General features: G+C 30.7%; 1 protein-coding gene across 2 annotated transcripts in view; it reads right to left on the bottom strand.

Annotated features, from left to right (window-relative positions):
- Positions 1 to 22,724, bottom strand: part of LOC111036101 — an 87,671-nt gene extending 64,947 nt beyond the window's left edge. The window contains exon 1 of one of the 2 annotated variants that reach the window (XM_022318000.1): positions 22,277 to 22,724. In XM_022318000.1, the coding sequence (XP_022173692.1) occupies positions 22,277 to 22,372 (96 nt within the window). In that variant the 5' untranslated portion in view covers positions 22,373 to 22,724. The remainder of the gene's footprint in view (positions 1 to 22,276) is intronic. The other variant, XM_022318001.1, reaches the window with a different exon arrangement.
- Between the last annotated feature and the right edge of the window lie 1,032 nt (positions 22,725 to 23,756).

Below are 23,756 nucleotides of genomic sequence, written 5' to 3'. Positions count from 1 at the left end.
TTGCACCGACGATAATCGGACGAATATTCTGCCGCGTAGCAAAAAAAAAACCGAAAGAAAAAAAACAAAACGCTACAAAAAAAATCAGACGTAAATCGTTCGACGATTGGCGTGCAGATTGAAAGAGAATAATAATGGTAACAGCATAACACAAAAAGAACGCCACAACAGCGATAACAATAATAATAATAATAATAATACCTATACGCGGTATATCCGCAGCAGTAGCGGCGGCGGCGGCGGCGGCGGCGGTGGCGGCGAGCGAAAGGAATGGGCGCGCGGCGGCGGCGGTGGATTTCCACGGCCGTCGCCGAATGGATTTAGGCGAGGAAAACTGGTTTCGGATTTTTCCCGTGGAATTTCCACGGCCCAATAAGATAACCGGATCGGGCGGCGGCGGTCGACCGCGAGATCCGCCCCGCCGCCTCCGTTTGGCCACGCCCGCGCGCACCCAAAATCGTAGGTTCACTGTACCCGTTTGCGCGGGCCCGCAGTAACATAATATTATTCTTACGACGATAGTAATTTAACATTATTATTATAATGCATAATTAATATTGTGAGCATATTATATCATGCACGTGGACGTGGTGTCATTACGAGTGTGTGTGACTATACGGTTGAATTATTTTTTCATACCAACAAAGTATCATACTTTTGTGATTTCAATCTTCCAGAAAACGAATACGATCGAATCGAACACTGCAGAACCATGATATTGTAATGACACAATTCGTTAGTACAGAATTTATAATCGTTATATTATAATCAACGCGTGTGGTCGTTCGGACTAGGAAACAATGAAATAAAATATTATTTTATTCGTACGATTAAGACAGATTATTGAGATTTTTCGGTATCACTTATACAACAGGTGGTTTCGGTATTACCTTTATGTACCTGCCAAAATATTTATAATATAATAGTATCTATACAAGCTATAAGATTCTACTCTGCTGCAGATCCGTGACGCGTTATTGTGTGGACTATACGTGTAGGAATAGGTACAGCTGAGATCAATTTTGTCACCTGTTGAACAATCATAATATTATCACTAATTTTATTCGCAAGTAGACCACATATGGTCGAATACCATTCTATTATAATAATATCGTTACCGAGGTACGTACCATTATTAAAAGATAGGCATGACGACGAAGTCTCTGTCTCTTATAAGTTATTCTATAGGCTGCACGCGGACCGATATCGCTGAATATTATTTGTATCTTCTAAAGTATATTATGCACCCACTAATGTTGTCCGATTAAATAGAGCTGAGACTTTATACTTAGATCGTTATTACCGTCGGTCAAATAATATGCAATGAATAGGAATCTGATTTAAATTACCTATAACGTTTAAATAGTCCCTTAAAAAATCATTTATGCGTATATGATTAAGATTTTTTTTATAAAACGTGTTTGCATGATATTTATTTTTCTTATTTTTGTTGGTACAACGTAATTTTTGTTTAGCAAAAAAATGGATTGACACGTGTTGAATTAACGAAATCCATCATCAGCTGTATATGTGATCGATTGATGGTCGTGAGCAATCAGGTAATCAAGATAAATCCGATACCCTTGTACACAAATATAACGATTCGTTATGGAACAAAAAAAAAATACTCATCATACACAGACTGGCCTCATCGAGAACGATTTTTTTTGACATTATCATAAAATTTGGTTAAAAATTATCTAAAATAATAATGTCCCAATCATCTAAAATACATCGAAATGTGAATAAATTCTTTTTTTGAAGAGTATATTATGTTCTTGAAAAAATGTGTAACTTGAAATACATCGTGTAATAAAAATGTTAAAAAAAATAGTTGAAAATTCAAGCCCTAGACTTAAAATGTAAAATACGTCATTAACTAGGAACGTTTTGTATTACTATTTCCAAGTCATTTTCTCGTGTTTTCGCTATAATACCGTTATATATATTTTATATAGGCGCGATTAGAATATAGGTGCAAGTCCATCACAGCAATTCGACACAACAGATTGCAAGCTGCAGCGGACGACGATAAAATAAAATATATTATTAAATTTGTATTCTTCTTGTTTTTTCTTCTTCTTCTTCTTTTATATTCGCCCACGCGTATAATATCATAGAATATTATGATAGAGAAACGGTATAGCTGCTGCTGCCGTTCTCTCTTGCCCTGTGGTCTCATTTAATTATTATTCAATTAAGTACGTCAATATTCGATGTTGTTCTTCTGCGATGCTCTTTTATCTGGTGGCCACCTAAATCGCCTATCAAACCGTGGAGGTATCAAGAAGTAGGTATTATTGAAGCATTTTTGATTATAATATATATATATATACTATGAAATATCTATATATTGTCTGGATTTTTAACTCATTGTCGCTAGTAATAAATCGTAATAGGTAATCATTGTAATATACAATTTATTTTTAAAAAAAAACAATAATTAACGAACTGTATTATATATTACTTATATATATTTGTAAATCAATACTTTATTGTAAAAGTGCATTTTACACAACTTATATTATTGTGTATGGAGAATATAAAAATAATAGGTAATCATAAATTATGTTTCAAGCAGACACTCGATCGACATTTAAAACTCATTAATATATTGTGTAATAGCAAAAGTGTAGTAAAATTAAACTTATTTAATTGTTGTTTTTTTTCATTAACTCAAGTGGATAAAGTGGAGTCAGATTTTGCAACGTCAGACTTGTTCAATATCATAATCTATTTCATAATTTATACTTTAAATTTAAGTCAAGGAAATATTAAGTATTCACCAAAGTTTTAGATTGATTATATGCTATAAAAGTCATAACTTGTATAGGCCATATGGGTTAGAGAATACAATTTATATGGATTTATTTCGATTCTTATAAAAAAAATTAGGGATTTTGATTAGTTATAACATGTTTGACCGGCATATTAAGAAAAAAATAATATGGAATATTGTAAGATTTGAGCACTAAAACTAAACTAACTATGTTGTAAAAATACATTTAAAAAAAATTGTATGCATACCTATTGGCTATTTGTAGGTACCTACACAGGAACCTGTGACTGTGGGTATACCTACTTAACATTATGTATGCACTTCATTCAACAGTTATAATATTTAAATTAATATTGTGTGAATCGCTGTCATACAACATTAATTTTTTTGACGAGAAGTGAACGCGAAGTAAAAAAAAAAAACTGTTATTTCTAAACATTAATAGAATTTGTTAAAACCAAATACAAAAATATCTAGTAAAAAATTCGGTTCTAAATCGGCATTGTGGTGCAATATCGCACAGCATCGTGTTCGATAAAAATATATGATAATAAAATATATTTACCATGCATAATATAATAACATCATTATATACCAACCTACCTTCTCCAATCTCCATACATAATATTATATTATAATAACGTGACGACGTACCTACATGCAAATCGAAATTCACGCGCATTGAAAACGGTGTGGTAGTTATAGGTATAGGTATATAGATTTAATTCGTTGTTTACACTATGCAGAGTTACCGGACAACAATTTAGCGTTAAATTTGTGTTTATTGGTTTTTTTTTCCCCATTTTCCTTTATCGTTTTGGATCGTCGCCAAAATATCCATGTCGAATCGCGTGCACCGCGGATGACAACCGATGACGGCGAGCATCACGTACGACACACACGCGAGTCGGCCGATCCGCAGAGAATCTAATAAACATACTTCCATGCAGGCACACACGTCTTTGGCATAATCAAATTGTCATAATATATTATATAGACGAATGGTCGCACCTACACGACACACACACGCACACACACACACAAATTGTTATGATATGGCGTGTACCAGATACTATTTTTTTTTCAACACATTCCGTTACGCGAACTCCGCACAAATTCAGTAGGTATATTATATAGGTACAACACTCTTGTATATATATATATACAAGTAGGTATATGCGTTGACGGATATTTCGGTATTATTATTATTATTATTATTATATTATATTCTTTCTTTATTTCGATTTTTTTTTCACGTTTTCGCAGCTCGTCGCGCGATTCGGCGAAAATGCGGTATCCATTGTTTATCTGTATCGGACATTGGAGGATAATTTTTTTTTGCTGCGCACCTATTCGCCGTCCGTCCAATAGTCCCGAAACGCGAATCCCATGGCTAAATAATAGGCGTACAATTGAGGACGCTTTTGTGTCGGCCAATATTACGCGTATTACACCTATATATATATATATATATATACACGTATCTGCCCATCTATATATTACAGTATAATAGGTATAATGCGTAAAATGATAATAGTAATAATAATAGTAATATATAATGTACCTGCAGCAGCTATATCTTCCGCCGTCCTGTAGCTATATAATATGCTGCTGTATATACCTATAATATCATCTTCGTTTTGCCGGTCGGCTGCTATGCTGTATTTTTATTTATTTTTTTCGTCGGAAAAGGATTTATATACAAACAGCAATCGGCTATGGTTTTTTATGGTGTTCGCGGTGTTCTTTCGCCTTCATATTACTATTATACACGGGTAACACGATATAGGTATATATTTTTCTGATTTTCATTCGTATTGTATTCGCAAGGTGTAACGGGACGTAGCTGCAGTTATAGCAGCAATGGAAACAGACGAATAATATTGATATAGTTAGTGTAAGTGTACCTACACACATACACAGTCATATATATATATTAGGTATATATGATAGGTGCACATATGTACATGACTGCCGATCGCACATCATAAAATGGAGCACCGTCATCGTTGCCACCGAATCCGCGAAGACGTCTTACGAATTTACGATCAAATACCGTCTTGGTATATATATATATATATATATATATATATATATATATAGAATATATAACACAATAATATGGTTATGTACTAATGCCTACATATACACACATAAAATTCTAATACTTTTATTATTTACAAAATGCTTCGACTATAATACACAATATTATTGTAGGTCTCACGGTGTAATTTGTATACAATGTTTTTGACATGACTATCATGCGTAGGCATATATATTATGAAAACTTAAATAGTACGATTGATTGTTATTATTGTACGCATCCAATAAAACTTCCAGTTATATCATTATTTTTTTAATAATAATATAATTACGCTCTACTCCACCACAAGCCTAGGCTTACAGGAGTAGATATATTCTATATCTATGTATATATTTACATCATGTAATTGTATCTTATAAAGAAATGTATTTAATAAAAAAAAAAAATTACTTTATATCATAACATTCCGCGATGATGACGGTTTTTTAATGTAAAAGTCTTCTATCTAGACGCACAAATCGTAATCGTCTTATATAGATACTGATATTATTCTAATTAATGAAAAAAAAAATTAAACTAAAATCAACCAAAATACTTAATAAAAGTGATTTATCATATTTATCACATAAATATATAGGTAATATTACTATTAATATATAATACATAATACTATACATATATACATAGTATTTATTAGAATAACTATTTAGGATATGATTATAGATATTCAATTATTAATGCATCTACGAGGATTAAGACGACGATAATTATAAATTATATTTTTATTTCATGGTTAATTAATGATTAATTAATGGTTAATTGTATAATAATTAATTATTGTAACTCCGATTTTAAACTTTGTTGTTGGCGCACATTACATAATCATAAAAAAAACAGCATCATTAAAATTACATTCATAATATTATAATACACCAAGTATACCTACTTTCATTAATCTAACAAGCTGGCTTAACTGCGATTTATCTGAAATAAATGTTTATCGAATATATTCTAACAAGTACCTATACCTACCTAATATTTAAAATGATTGTGATTGATATTCAATTTTATTAAATGAGCGTATTATTGGCATATACCTACGTTTGTTCGTTGTAGTATAATGTTTTGTTCAGTACAAATACTCATAATTATTAAAATATATATACTCAATTAATTGATTAAACTTTGATCTATAAAACAAACAAACGTGTTAATCTGATACTATAAGCTAAATGAAAATAATAATGTTTTCAGACTTTTCACTAATTATATATTACCTATATAATATGTATAAATATATATATATATATATAGTATTGCGGTATATACATATTAATTGTATTTCACTAAACATTATACAAAGTATTAAAAACAGTTGAGACGATATTTTAGAAACAGTAGGTATAACTTACGATAGAGTTGTATATTTATGTACTCACAGTCCACATATTAATAATATGTTGCGTAAATGTGTATAAAACTACGTTTATTATTTTATAACCGTTCATTAAAATATTATTAGGTATATACCTTCCAACTTGTTTCTTCTTACTAAAACGAATAATTTTAATCCTTTGATCTAAATTAATTAAAATCATCTTTAAAATATATTTAATATTTTAAAACAGTAACGTTTAGTTAAGAGAATAAAGAGAATAGATTTGACATAATTGCCTATGATAATAATATATAATTTAACTATTTAAATTACATATTAACTATTAAAAAACTCTCTAAAAAAAAAACTAACGAATTTCCTCTTAAAAAATAACATTTAACCGCAATAATGACATAATAATTATAAAAAATAACCTAAATTGTTTTCACTAAAAAATGAATATATTTTAAGGGACTTAAATAATCTTAATATTAATACATTATGACCAAACTATTTAAAGAAACTCGGCTGTGATGGCTTTTATAGGTAGACTAGTGCTGACAGTGCTGTGCTATTAACATATGCACAAATATAAGACAGGATTTTGTTAAATTCTGCATTATACTTTTCTTTACCTGTTGAATTGTGAGTATTCCATATTTGTATATTAAACCTAACAAAATGTCTTTAAATAATATTTGAAATTACATAATTTTGCACTAGAAACTGCGAAAGGTGCAAAATAAAAGTTTTGCTTTTGATGTATTCGTTAGTTACGTACATAAAACGAATCATGTAGTTTAGCACGCACTGTTCTACCTAGTTATTAGTTTTGTTTTTTATTTTTAAGTAGAAAACTTGATATAGAGTTAAATATAACCGATGAGTGATAAGTATTATGTATAAAATAATAAATCACTATAGCTTATTAAATTATAGGTCTTTATTATTCAATAAGAAAACAACGTCATTGAGTTGTAATCAAACGTAATTACGATTTTTAATTAAAATGAGGTCTATACAGATAATTTTCCATAAAAATTATTGCTACACGTATTTATATTTTAAACAACACTATTACACATAAATAAATTATAATTATTTGTATTACTATGATCTAACTCTAAAAGTTTAAACTGGTTAATTGATAATCATTTCAAAACAAAACACGTATGTCCATCGATTATTTTTTTCTATGATTGGTATTTTTTAGGAATACCTACACAACTAATTAAGTTATATGACCTAATAGTAAATAATACATAATTGTAGACACAAAATGTATTATTATTTATTACGCGTACACATTCAGTTTTCTTCAATAGCATTTCAAATGTTTTGTTACCATTTCTAAATTTAAAACATTATCAATGGACATTTTTTTTTTAATATAACTATATGTCATATACACATGCATAAATTATTGTATAGGAATTAGACATAGTGGAAAGCACAATTTATGATACGGTAAGAAGCACTTTTAATAGCATACAATTATTGATTTCCATTATTGTTAAAAACACTATATAGGTACATAACACCTAGGTAGTCAAAAAAAATAACGGCACAATTTAATATTCTTTATGATAATTACGATTTTTAAGATGTATAATGATTTCGGGAACACTCGATCCTTCGTCAAGACTTTTTTGTCAAGCTAAGGGATACTCAAGTCTCAAATGCACACATATATTATACTATCAGAACACTTCAAATCGTTTACCCTCTCGGAAAGCGCATGTGCAGCAACACTGAATTGTTTTGAATAACAATGCCTATTTTTGGACAGGCCAATTTTTTTCAAGTGATTTTTACTCGTCAACTATAGCTTAATAATAAACGATTGCCTGAAGAGAGCTATTTAAAATGTAATCCTTATTGATACATTAGTTAAGATTTATTTAAATTCTTAATTCCATTCAAATGCATTAGTTTACCCATCTAGTTTGAAGTATTGTTGTTCTTTAATAAAATATTTAATACTATTTAGAATTATTTTAACATACAATTTAAAACAAATCAAAATATATCGATTGTATAATATAATCCTCGACACACTCTTGCAAATAATATATCATAAAAGTGCCTTATTGTATATACTAAGATTATAAAAAAACATATCATTTATCCATAGTATAGGTGTATAAACATGTTTAACTCAGCTGTTAAACGAAATATATACTATAAACAGTGTTCCTGCTACAACTGGGTACACTATATAACTCAGTTACATTACTCAGTAGTCAGTACACCTATCCTATACATATTTTAGAATTTTGTCTGCGGGCGATTGATAATCCAATAGTCTAGTTTTAATGTTCTATGCCCCCTCAAACAGAATTTAAAAACATGCACAGGGTACTGAATAATTTAATTATAGAGAGTGCATACAACTCGTTTTCGTAGATACGCGGATTATAGGTACTTAGGTAACACACTGTAATATTATAATATCACAAAGAACAAACGTGTTAGGTACACACAACGATATACGTATAATATAATAATGTGTTACCTACCTATATAATATTATACTCGTGTATCAACGTCGGCGATTACGGTTCATTGTCGGTTTGTTAGCCTTTCCGAGGAACCATATTTGTTCCGTCTCGTGTAATAACGATATAATATTAAAAGTATGTGCACGTCCCGCAATATACACATAATATATATATATATATATATGTACAATATTATATATAACAAATAATATTATATTACATGGCATCACAAAACACCGCGAATAATCGCCGCCTCCGCGGAAAAGACGATGGCGGTGGAATAGAGTAGAAAAAAATCCCAACTAATTTGTCATTGTACACCGATCGTGTGACGGTATTTTTCATCCGTTGCCATTATTATCTGGTCGTTTTCTCATTTTATTCTTACAAATATAATATATATATATATATGTATTTATTATATTATTATTATTCGTCATCTTCTTTCTGTTCGCAGTCAATTTTTTTTTTCGCTGCGCTCGTTATAAGGTATTATTTCTCTTCTTTATAGCAGATCATGGTGGACCGATCTGAATCAGCCAACCAAGAAGAGGCGATTTTGAAACGGAATAATCGAATACCGTAAATTGTATTTTTATTTATTAGCGTCGTCCTGTAGAATAAATATCTGTTGATACGTATATATAGCACATATATATGTACACCGAAGAACGGGTGCAATATACAACACAATGGTAGCGGAAAAACGTTGACACCTATTTTCCTTTTTTACAATGTCACGGTGTTGTTATTTAGTTCCGATTTACTGCTGGGTTTTCGCCACCCGCGTACTATTATTATAATACACGGGCACTATACCTCGCACTCTACTATATAGCTACGTATACGCACTTATTGAAATTATTTCCATGAATAATATCCATCGCTATAAACTAACTATTTCTGTCTTTGCTATTATCATAGCATAACATAATACTATTAAAATATGTCCATGTAGGTGTACTGCATACATTGTAATGTTGTACTGATGTACAATATACTGCGATGTGCATGATTAAATAACGAATTATAAATTATATATATTTTATAATAATATTAAAAGGCATATTCGTGTTATACTTACGACCTACACCGTGCCTTCGTCGTCGCCACGGATTCATGTTGTTTTAATGTATTGTATAAGTGAGTAGGTTCCGTGCTGAATGTATAGTGATTTGGAGGAAGCAGATTTGGTCGTATTTTGTATGTTATAGAACTTTATACATTTTTTTCAAGTACGATGAAATAGAATCTTATGGTAAAATAGTTATTCGTTTCTAATGTATATGTAATAATTTTCTATGACGCCTTTAAATCGACTCGTTGACATTCTGGACGGCTGATATTAATTAAAATAAGCGGTGCATGCACACCGCACTGCAGTGTTCAGTGTTTCACAGCCGTGCACGTAATCCTAAATAACACTATATAACTGCAGTATTATACAAGGGTATCTGATGATTAGCATTCACATAGAAATGGGTTTACATCGTTCACGGTATTTCTTTGCACAGTCAAAAAGTTACAAAAATGTTCAAAAAATATTTCCATAACCGGAGTTTCCACAGACACAAATATGAAATAACATAAGGAAACCTGAGTAAAATCAAAATTTTAAATATTCTGATTCGTTTATTATTAACTGTTGACCTCATTATCATTCCCAAATTAATTTATTATTTTAGAAAATAGTTTTTTCTCAATATCTTATTTGGCTTTTATAATATAGTCCTAATAAAAAGAACATACAATAAGTGGTACTACATTTCTAGCAATTAATCCTTGAGAACCAAATTTAAAACATCATAATAACGTTCACTATGGGGAATAAGTGGCTTATCTCATCTTTTGCATGTCAAAATTATTATGATGTATATATTTAGTCAAATTAATGCTATAGGTCTTTGATTTTAAATAAAGGCTATCTAATATTCGTAAACTACTATTAAAATATAGAAAAAGTCAATTTTAATTCAAAAATTACTCATAGCTAAAATCACACTATTACCAAAATAAGTACCAAATTTACCAATATAATATACTCCAATCGTATTGTAATCTCGATGGAGGAAATAATTATCTTATTAAATTTCAATGTGTAATGTAAATTTTATTTTTTCTGTTTATTACATAAATAGGTGTCTAATATAAATTAAATGTTATCTGTGTAAAATAATTATAAAATAAAAATTATGAACTGTATTGTTTTAGCTACCAACATTGAATATTATTTAAATTAAATAATAATAATAAAACATTTTTCAGATGCAATTAGAACAAACAAAATTATACAAAGTTATTCCGGAAAAAGATATTGACAACGGCATTGGCATATGGCTTCGCATGTGGCATTTTCCCTTAAAAAATATTCAAAACAGCCTAATAACTAATTAACCTAATAAATTGTGAATATTTATATTAAAAAATAACAAACAAGAATGATATATAATTAAATATACAGCTTATTGTTTGATAGAATATATATATTTCCTTATTCTAGTGAAAATGTTTTCTGAATATTAGTCAATTAATAAATCTAAAACATTCATATGTGTTTTTGTGGAAATGTTAAAATGCAATATTGTTCGTATGTTATAAAACAACATTATGGAAAAAAAATTTTACCATAGTAAATTTGAGTGGAAATTGTCGCCCCAGCAAAATACTCGCGTAATAGTAATTACATTATACAATATTATATCCTAGTTATATCTACACGTAACATCGGAAAATTCGTAACGTGTTTTTGTTTTCCGAGTGTACCGCCAGATGTACGATAACATTTTTATACAGTGTGTGGTTAGACTGCTTTTGAAAATATGTTTAGGCGTAAGTTGTTTGTTTGAAAGTAGTTTTAGTCAATTTTTTTGGATGTGCGTCATAATCACCAGAGCTCACCAATTGAACAAACATCATATCTCGATTTATATAATATACAAAATTATTGAGTAGTAACCGTACATTTGGTTTATCTCGATATTACATTAAACTAGTTTGGAATTTGGAATAATTAATACTCATTTTCATCAGATCACAATCATATACATACTTATTCGAATACGAGTAGTGTTTGCATATCATATATACGAATTCAGATATCTTTGGTGAATTTTCGCAAAAGCTAAGAATGATCTATTATTATTATCTTACCTACGTAAATTCACATCACCTACTATGAAAATTGAAATGTGTGATTGTTGTTGAATAGTTTTTTTGGCCCCTATCCTGCACAAGCATAATATTATTCAGTCAATATATTTCAAGTTGAGCATTACACTATAAGTAACAACGTATACACAGGTGTTAGATATTAAACACTCTAAATGTACATAGGCAGGTATTCGATCACATACATTTAAGCTTTAAACTTAATTTTATTTAGGTAATGTATATTTTATGAAGACAATCTTATTGTTACAAATTATTGTAAATTATCTTTGTATTAATTATCGTCGAAAATTCCTATTTTTTTCATTTGATTATGAAATAATAATAATATGTATTGTACACACTACTTTAATATTTTATCTTTAAACGTTTTAATAATAAGTACACACAACACGGCGACCGTTTTATAAGTTACGATTGTAGGACAGTATTGGCGAACACTGTCGAGACGTACAATCGTTTTTCTTACAGTAGCCACTGGATGAATATTTGATGTTAAGCTTAACAACCAAAACGAAAACTGATATAAGATAATAATATGTAATATATGTAATGTATTATAATATTCTATTTAAGAGCAAACTCAAGGTAAAAGCCATCGTTTATTAGAAATCGAACTGCACGTCCGTATCACATGTTCCTTGTTTCTAATATGATATTATTATTCGCGAGTAAATCATATTTCTTGTTAAAATAATAAAACATGTTGATAAACTATACTTGTCTGGGGTCACTTGTACGAAAAAAAAAAAAAGTACAAAAATAGAATACAAATATTATGTATGAGGAGGGCTGCAGCAGGGTCTGGTGACGAGTTTATCTTTTACTCATCGACCGCACGCAGTCCGTGAATTCGTAATCACAAAGACATTTTATTATTGTTCGTATAAACTTTGATTTATGTGTGGCGCGCGAAAGTTCGCCGGAAGAAAATCCTTATCTAGTTTAAGAGAAATTTATGACGTTTTACCATATTTCCTCCCCCTCGCTGTACAGCAACGACGCAGTCCAAAAAAGAAACTGTATATTCGCTGTATATCTATATAAGTTGACACGCGTGATACTATTATTATCATTACTATTTTTTTTTGTATTTTTTCTCCACTCTCCTCGTGAGTAGTATTATTATACTACATACTCGCGCGGAAATATTAATAATAATAATATACAGCGTTAAAATAAGATCACGGTGAGCGGCGTGTGTGCGACGTGAGAGAACAATGACGGTGACGAAACCCGAGAGAGAGGAAAATAATCAAAACGTCATTGTTATTAAAGAAACAAATATAATAAATAATAATAAACGGAATACAAACACAGTTGATTTCAATAATCGCATTAGACGTGTAAAATGTTTCGGGAAAATTGGCACTTATTCGAGTGCACTGCTGCAGGCATCCGGCGTGAAAAACCGTCCAACCGAAAAGTTAAACCATTGTCATCATTAAGACACACGACAATTATAATGCCGGTGGAGCAGTGCTTTCGACGAGAGGGTAGCCGAGTATTATTATTTATATTAAATATATACAGGTGTCATAATGCGTGAGAACATTGCGGTTTTTGCAAGACGTCATCCGGAACTGTGCAAAGTGGAATTACGATAAATCGAAAGAAAAGGAGGAGGAAAAAATATAGCTACCTACCTACCAAAATTATAAACACAAATCTCAACTCCCGGGGAAACCGCCAACTGTAGTATAATATAATATTATTACGTATTGTTGTCCGACGATTCGTCTGCAGCCGCCGCAGCTTATTGTAATAATATGGTAATAATAATGAGCATAGCCAGCCAAATTATAACTAGTTAACTATATTTTTGTTGATTTGATAAAAGTATATTATGATACAATTTTCTCGGTGGAGATCTTTTAAGTCTTCGACGTCCCCGTATTCACGCAGATAACCTTGAAATTCTATTGGAAATCGTCCCAAAAGTTGGGGTATCTTAGTCTTGGGCAAGACCTGCAGGTACCTATATTAAGAATTATACGTACACAATATTATTATTTATTATATTCACTCGATGTTAGTAACAGAATTCGTTTACAGCTTTATATAATATAAAATTGGGTGCGCGCTATACTGGATGGACTCATCTAAAATTATTTTTAATATAATCTGATTTTGTTTTTGACTACGAGCATGTGTTCTTTGGCTTGTGAATTTTTAATTGTTTGTTGGTACCTACATAATATTTTCCTTCAACGACGGAAAACACTCGATTTGTGAGTGTTATACATGTATAAAACTTATATTATACGAAAATAAGTAGAGGGTTACTAGAAATTTAATTTAACCTATTATATATATTTAATTCATCTTTTGTCTATCCATTGTTGATTTGCGTTTCTATGGCATAAAGTATAACGGAAATCGGCCTATCGGTTAGAAAAAAAAGCTGTACCCAGCCCAAAAACATACGTTGTGCACGAATTTTAGCATGAGTATATATATATTTTGATTTTGAATTGATTTGAGGACAATTAACAGTAATAACCCACAAAATACATAAATTGTTCAACTTTTAAAGAGTTTTTTCTTCTTTAAAACATTACACATAGATAAGTACTTGAAATGAGCACCAAAATTACAAACAGTGTGTTATTCTATACGAATTTAATTTTGTTATTACGGTTATTATTATCAACGGATGTACCTACACGTGTTGTAATAGCAAAAATGTTTAACAGCTGAAAAGCTTGATTTGCTTAAGATTGTCCTCACCGATCACCGGATCACGTGACCCCATAATAAGAACACCTATGCAAAGTATGAGATTAAATACTATAGAAGTGTAAGAATATGTTAGACTATTATTGATCATTATAAACTGATGCTTTTCTTCGGTCAAATGATTAACAACATGGTGTATCATAATATAATAATAATATAATGTACATTGAGTATACATTTTTAAAAAACTGTTTTAACGCGGAGTGATTAACAGCGTTTTTCATATTATTGATTTTGTTCAAGTTGTTTTACAAAACAGTCGAAAATAATACTCACAAATACGCGCGCGCCCTAGCTAGCCGGACACAATAAGTAATCGGATATAATATTATATAGGTTAATCATCAGTCAAATAATTATTCCGAGTGGCACTATGATTTTAATAATTGTTAAAAACATTTATCACAGTATAACGTTTACGTTAATCGTAAATTCTACATTGCAATAATTATTATTTTGTACATCAATCGGTTGTCGATAGCAAGACACATTCATTCCAGTTAAACCTGATATTCTGCATCAGCGTGGTATGATGAATCGAAAAACCAATCGTTTTTTAGGTATTTTTTACCTTTTAAAAAATACACAAGATAAAATTAGTTGTTAAGAGGCCTCTCATTTGCATATTATTCATTTTGAATATTATTATAACATAACTTATAGCGTGGGACACTGGGACCTACCGGATTTGTTTATATTAACACGGTGAGCTGCGTATTATACTCGTGGTTTAGTGTTGTGTACACCGCTATTCTTCGTTGAATTACGTATACGTACATAATATCATCTATACAAATTATTTTTTTCAAGTGATTCTTAATCAGAATAAAAATATCTATGCGAATGATTACAAAATAAACTACTACCTTATTATGGTTATATGTTTATAGATACATAGATAACAGAAGGTTTCTTATAGTCATATATATAATATTATAATTGCTAAAAAGCGACATTCTTTGTACAGGTTAGGTATTTAAAGGACAACTGTACATGATAGTTCAATAGACAATACTTACATTTCTTCATAGACTAATAGATACCAATAGGTACACTTCAATATTTTATGTATATATTGTATACTATTATAATATTATAGTTGAAAAAATTAATTAAATATAGTCTCTGCTAAAGATCTGTAAAATCTTCATATTTTATACATAGTATATTATAAATAATAACATAATATGGGTTATATTTAATAGTTTAAAAATAATTAAAATGTTCTATTAAATTATTTACCCAAACCTGTACATTTTGTTTAGGTATACAGCGTCAATATCAAATATTGTAAAAATAAAACTGTCCTATCATTTATAAAAGTATTCGTATTTCAATGTATTTATAAAACAGGATTAAGCTGTTGTTTAACTATTATAGTAAACAGTAGTAGACTATTAATTAATCGAGTATTATCAAATAAACGTACGTACTTATTTACAACTGTGTGTAGGTGTTAAAAAACTAGTGGTATATGGCATATAATAAATGTATTTATGAACGTAGATGTCATCATATTTGATTTGTTCGAAAAAAATGCCAGTGCGTTTACATTATATTCCAAAAATATATCAATATTGTCAAATCGGTTGGCGAAAAAAATTATGAAAATATGCGATATTTACACACATGCTTAGATATATTAGAAAGACGTGTATAATACGAAAATCCGTTGCAATATTATAACACAGCAAAATAGTAACGGTAAAAACGGCAAAAGAGTAACGACCTTAATTTTCTCGGGTCTTAATGCGCTTTTTTGATTCCTCTCTCCCTCTCTCTCTCATTCAGTAAAATTCGCTAGCAGATTTCAATATGTCTATTGTACACAATTTGTTTTCCAAAACCATCAAACTAAAGATATTACCTGTTATATATGCATCGTAGGAAATATTAAGGAAGTATTAATTTCGTAGGCGATGCGATCTGAGCTCAACGTCATCATCGCATGATTTAATTTGCCAATGATTAAATTAATACGTTAAATATGATAAAAATATATATTCTATTAATGTAGACATTTTCTATACATAAGGATATTCTGCAGGTCAGCAAATTTAATAAATTATTTAATAAATAAAACATTTAGTTAATAATTTAAACATATTTTCGAGCATATTTTTGAATTATCATACAATAATACGACATCATCTTTATTGGGATATAAGATACTAAATCAATATTATATTATGCAATTATTTTTAAACATACTTTAACTGTTCATACTACTATACGCTTATAAAACAAGTTAAGTAGTTACGGTGTTATCAATGTATTATGTATACACAAAAAAAACAAATTGCTACAATAACGCACTTGATTTTATTTATATTAGTACTGTGATAACATCAGCCATACCTACTATTATACCTAGATTAATGAAAAACGCTGAGTAAATCAAACTTATTTTATTAAATTATTCATTCAATTGTTTAATAATAGGTAACTCTAAGAGTCTATACTGTTATTTTGTAATTTTTACAGTGTAGTTTTTGTTTATTATAATAGCATTTCGCGTGACCCGCTTTGTATACTGTTCACCTGATAATAAATTAATCTGAAAACGTTTTCTCGGCGGCATGTGCGAGATCTCTAAGATCTTAAATTCAAGTATAATAAAGCCTTCTTAAAAACACCTCTAGAAATCAAAATACGACATCTTAGTGTACACACGCGTAACCCCTTTTAAACGGATTATACTTCACTATACTTTAGCGCAACCCGAACATAATAAACTTAGTATTCCTACAGTAAGTTTCTTCGACCCGGTGTGGAGGGTGGATAAATAAACGCTGTCACCCTAGGTGGATCCTCCCCCCGTGGTGACGTTTTCGTAAATCCAAGCCTTCTTATTATAATGTTATATAATGGTGTCCATACTGACCGATCATAATGTAACAATGTACAACATTTATATAATAATATAATATACACAAGAAGAACGAGGTTTACCTATTGCCGAAGTGAGAGTGTAATGCACTGTTTATACAGGTTGGGCCATTGTGTATAGCCCTCTTAGTTATCCCGAAACATGTATGAAAAATTCAAAAATCCAGTTTCCAATAATGTACGAACCTGCCAGCGTGTTCACATAATACACCTCATGACTAGGGGCGTTATCACAGCAATTTCTGTATATATATATACACACGAAATTATATTGCTATTATATTATTATATATTATTATAGTGTGATTCGATTCCAGACCGAGGGAATTATTATACATAGTAGGTAGTAGGTACCTAGGTATTCAATATATACACATAATATAGCGTGGCCTACGTCCTAATCTGTAGCGGATCGTGCACAATAATTTCGAAACCTCTGAGGTAATCCCGGTGCAGCGGTGTGCAGCTCTGGTCAGCGAGTAGACCCTACGCCGCCGCTACCACCACAGCCGCTGTTGAATCATCAACAGAAACTCGCCGCGTCCATATTATATACCTTCGCATATTAGTATGTATATCAGTACAATATTACTTATTAGTATACACCATACGGATGTGTGCATAGATCATCTGCTAACACGAATTTTCGTGTGTATTATATATTATTATTATAATGAGACGTGATGTGTAATGTCAGACATTTCCTAATTGAGTAATACACCTATGGCCTATGTATTATGTTATCAAGGTACATCCGTATATATATATTGTATATTACCTTTTTGTCCTGCACGTGCGTGAATATAATACTATGTATCGTGAATAATATCGGAGAGGGATGGTCTCTCTTCTGTCGTATCTAGACAGAGTAGGGGCGTTGAAATGTCATTGCAGTCTTCTCCGAGAGGTGGTTTTGAATACGTTATGCACTGAAATCCACGATGTCCAGAGTGTAGATATTTCGTACATGGTTTAAATGTAATTTTATATGTAATGACATTCCCCTACTTATCTATATATTATAATATAATAATATACAAGCTGCAACATCACGTAGTACCTATACGTACATTGGCAATAATTAGTATTTTGGTATTATAAATTAAGGTTTGATTTAAAGGCTTCAGTGGCTTCGCCGGACATCATAATATTTATTACTTACTAACTATAATATGTAATTAATTAATCACAAACCCGCAGCGTTACTTATTATTTATTACAGGTATATAGTGCTAAAAAGTCGTATCAATGCAGTATTTTAATCCAAGTCCATTTTCAAAACATAATAGTAGAAACAGTGATTATTGTTTATTTTTTCCGTCTTTGTAGTTTGTACACGATATCTTTAAATCTGATTATAATAATACATAGTGTGAAATATGTTGCATAATGCGTACACTGCGCTTCGCGTAATCGCGTGTAATTAACTTCAAAAATTCATTGTATTAAATATGCACCTAAACCTTTGGTTATGTGATTTGGCATTCCGTCGTATAAAAAATAAAATGGATTAAGATACATCGCATATTATTGATATTATTATTATTAAAATAATAGTAAAACACTTCAATACCATACTATCGCATTTAAATTAATGTTTATATGTACGCTTCGTGGCCCCTTAACGTTTGGAACAAATGCTTCAAAACAATTTCTTCGGTTGCGATAAAGTAAATTGATTCAATAATAAACCATGAGTAACTATACCATCATTTATTATAATACTTATTAAATCAATTGATACGATAATTTCAACGATAATCTGTAGTGACTAGGTATACAATAGCTTATTCCGTGTTCACGTACATCGTAAATACACTGTACGAAACAGTTAAGTTACCTAACCAATAATAATTATCACGGTGAAGAGGATTTCTAGACTAATCAATTAAAACTGATTTATTTATTTAATGGGCTTTATTTTTCTAGTGGAAAATGGAACGAAGAACCATAAAAGAACATTTTACTTGTAGGTATCTATTATATCTAATAATGATTTTCACGATGTATTCATAATAGTTTATATATTTTAAATTTATTGCAATTTAAAAAAAATTAAAAATAAATGGTACCAACAATTTTAGGAGTGCTTAGGTCCCGCTTATAATATTTATAAATATATAAATTATTTAATTTATATTATTTTGTGTGAATTAATAGAGCAGAAAATATATACGATATAGCATTATAGCTACAGTTCAATTAATTTCCAAATATTTTTGTATACATTATTTAATTGGATAATAAATATGTACCATTATATTTTTAGAGCACAATTGACTCTTTCTTAATCCCTAGTTCATCTTCATATTTTAGGTATATAAAATAAAGTTAATTTTAAACACAATGCAATACAATATTTCAATATGTACAACTTAAATTGTATATTATAAACGAATAATCTCAAACACTACGGAGTTGAGAGTTATATTTTATGCGATAATATTAAACATAACGGACTTGTTGGTAAGCGTTTTACTAATATACTACGTACAATGTACAAACATAATGTGTGCATATCATAAAATGTTAAAACCAATAAAAAAGTATTTATATATGCGATGTTAAACTCATTTTGGCGTATAACCCATACGACGATAGTGTATAGTTACTCGATTTAGTAAAGCGACGTAGATACCTCGTGTATAGAAAATATAATATATTGTATTATTGAAAGTCGATTGGTTAGCTGTTAATATAACAGCGGACTCTTGTTTTCTCTTCTACAACGAAAATAATGTGGTAATAAGCACTCGAAAAGCACAACCAGTTGATCTATTTTTTACCATTTAAAAGCTTTTTACTGCTGTCGTTCAAGTGCTCGCACTTTTATAAACAAGACACAAAATAGAGACGTTTAACGGGTGAAAATAAATTAAATAAATAGAGCGAATATAGCCATCTCGAGTGTTGGCAGGTGTGTGTTATTTCTACCCTACTTCTCATTTTTCTCTCGCACTTACGACCGAGTTACACTTACACTTGCGACAGATTAGCTTAGCTTTCAACAAATCTGTTGCATAACGTGCACGTTTTGCGAAGTGAAAACATTATATTATTATTGTTGCGCACGGTGGCTGAATTTCGAGGGTAAAAACTTTTAAACCACCAGTTGACGGATTCCGGACAAAATCCATGGTATTACCTACGCTACTGAAATAACTAATATCATACTATAACTTATAATTATTTTAAGGTATGCCATTTTTTCAAAAGCTATAAATATTTCAAAAATATTTTTTTTACATAATTTAAAGTACATATTATTTTAAATAGGTAACTACTAAACAAAATAATATAGTTGTATTACATGTTTATGCATCGTTTTAAATGTTTTAATACACTGCAGTTTACGCATAAGGTTTCAAATTCTGAAATTCTTTGTTTGTTATAATTTCAAAATTAGTAAAAAAATATAAAAATATACTTTAAAACGTTAAGTAATAGTGTTTGAAATAATAAGTGTTTCCACGATTTTAAATCAACTATATTTCTATAGTTTATTTGTGAACTATACTTAATTTGAGTGTCTTGTTCAATTAATATAGTTTCAAATGGCATGTATTCCCGTTCCCTTAAAATAATTTAATCACGATAATGGTAATATTGGGCATAAAATGTGATAAAATAAAATTGTGTCTTTAAATAAAAGCTTATCGATTTCAATATTATAGGCGGTAAATCACTTTTTTTTGAATCTTCGAACAACATAACTTAGTTTATTATCGTAGTGATAAAGCTAACTACCTACTTGTAATATTTAAACAACTATTGTTTAAATATTATGTATTGTGCAGTTATGAATTCAAACGATTGCATCAAAAGGTTCTATTATTGTTTTTTTTTTTTACAATGATTAATTTTGAAATAATTAATCTTTATTAATTGCTAGAATATTATATTTTTTATCTTTTTAACATATGTAAATTATCTTATTCTAATTTATTCGAACAGAAATAAAAGTACACATTAAAAGCAATTAAAACTAAGCATGTACAAATGAATGAAATCTAAAATTACATTTATTTAAGCTTGATAATCATTTACATATTATACTAATGCAGTAATTAAATTGTGTTCCGAAATATTTATTATTTATATTATTTGGAATAACATATCAGATATTAATAATATCATACACATGGATATAATTATACAGCGGTTTAATAAGCAGCACAATTTTTTTACGAGTTTTTAACGTTGTAAATTTAAGTTTGGGACGCTAGTTAAAAAAATTTTACGATTAGCTTGAAAACGACGATTTATCATTCATAATACGCACGCGAATACAAAATGTTGAAATAAAGTGTTCTTCTCAGACTTAGAGTGTATACCGAATGAGTAATGAACTTTTTTTTACTCGTTTGCTTAAAAGCGAGCTCACATTTGGGATAAACAATTTCATCATATTCAGTTTTCCGCGGTAACGATATTGTTGCGCCGATAATTTTAAATTATATTTTATTGAAAATCGTAGGTACAAAATACCTAATCCACATTCTACATCAAAATTATTTTTAATAAAAACGCGTAAACGATAAAATATGTCGTTACTTGATTCCAGGACGATTTTATATTATTATTATTATTATTATTATTATTATTATATCATATCATCGTTGAATTTAAAATGGAAAAATAAAAGAATGGTTTCACGATGCACTGAGGCTGCGGGAAGTTGTGGCAAATAAAAAAAAATGATTTTAATACTTCGGTTTTCAGAAACTCAATATCATAATATACAAGTACGTGACCGTAGTTGTAATAAGAAAACTGACCTGGAATCCGTTGATCGGCGGGTAGGTGAATGTGCCTTTGGCACTGGCGACCACCCAAGCTTCGGCAAACGTCTCCATGGCGCTCTGGAAGTCCATGTCGGGAACTCGTTACCCGAATTGTTGGGCTCGCGACAACGCAACAGCAGTGACGTATTAAAATCTTACAACGATGAGGACTTCTCGAAAACCTTCCAGCTGCAGACGGCCGGGCCTTTTAAAATGTTTAACCGCGCGCGGTTACCGCGGTAGCGCCGCAAATGATAATAATACTATCAATAACAATAATTTATTATTGGCGTGGCGACGCAGTTGTGATGATTGCATTCGGTCGTATGCGGCGGCGGCGGCGGCGGCGGCGGCGGCGGCGACGGTCGGTCGGACGAGCGGTACACGGCGGAGACAAAACGAGCTGCAGAACACGTGGCCACGCGGTCGCGTTCCGGAGCCGACTGAACTGCGCGGCGAGAACATGTGCCGCCGCCGCTGTCGGTCGGAAGCGAATTATTCGACGACGCCTCCCCCCTCCCACCCCCGGCGCGCGACCGTCGTCTTTCGCGCTCACCCGCCACCGCCGTCGCCCCGTCCGCCCAAGCGTGTCCCGCAAAAACCGCGGACGACGACGACGGCGTCTTTTACCGCGCGCGCCGCGAGTCGACATAAATACGCCCTCTCCGGCGTTTCGGGACCCGCCTTCGAGTGGATTTCCCTTCGCTTTTATAATATTATTATAATATTATTATGATGTATAATAATAATAATAATAATAATAATAATATTATTAAAACACAATACAAAACACCTCCGCGCTCACAAAAGCTCCGACTCGCGTGTTCATACCAATGTAATATTATTACGAACCTGCAGCTCCGTGCACCCCGTACCACACAAATCGTCAAGTATACCTAATTTGTATACCATGGTATAATATGATATTATGGTTGCTGGTTTTATGACGCAGTTATTGTTCTTATGACACGTTTAATATTATAGTATATAGGTACAGGACCTAGTAGTGTACCGTCTCATCCGTTTTCCCGGAATCGTTCTCTCCCAGCTCGAATGTGATTTATCATAATATTTTATCGTGTTCACGTCGTGATACAGGTGGCTATATCGTAATAGGGAGTATGGCGTTGTCTTATTTTCTTAACGATTTGTCAGTGACTTACAGGTATACATAATAACACTAGTATATTTTAGAATCTTCTCCGGTGCAGTGAGATAAGGACGTATTATTATAATTATAGTGGATATTTTATTGCGACATTTCTGCGGCCCGGAAAAAACTTTTTGTCACCCACCAGGTGATCGAGGTATTTACTGTTTAATTACTGAGCCACGACGATTTTTAGTGGAAATGACGATGTTTGAAATTATTATAAAATTTAATTTGATAAACATTGCATGTGTTTAATTTTGTCTTTTATTTATGTATCACTTGATACCACTTTGTATTCATATATATTTGGATGTACAAATA

The sequence above is a fragment of the Myzus persicae genome, unplaced genomic scaffold, assembly GCF_001856785.1.
Source record: "Myzus persicae strain clone G006 unplaced genomic scaffold, MPER_G0061.0, whole genome shotgun sequence".
NCBI classification, from domain to species: Eukaryota; Metazoa; Arthropoda; class Insecta; order Hemiptera; family Aphididae; genus Myzus; species Myzus persicae.
This window is presented reverse-complemented; position numbering and strand designations above follow the sequence as displayed.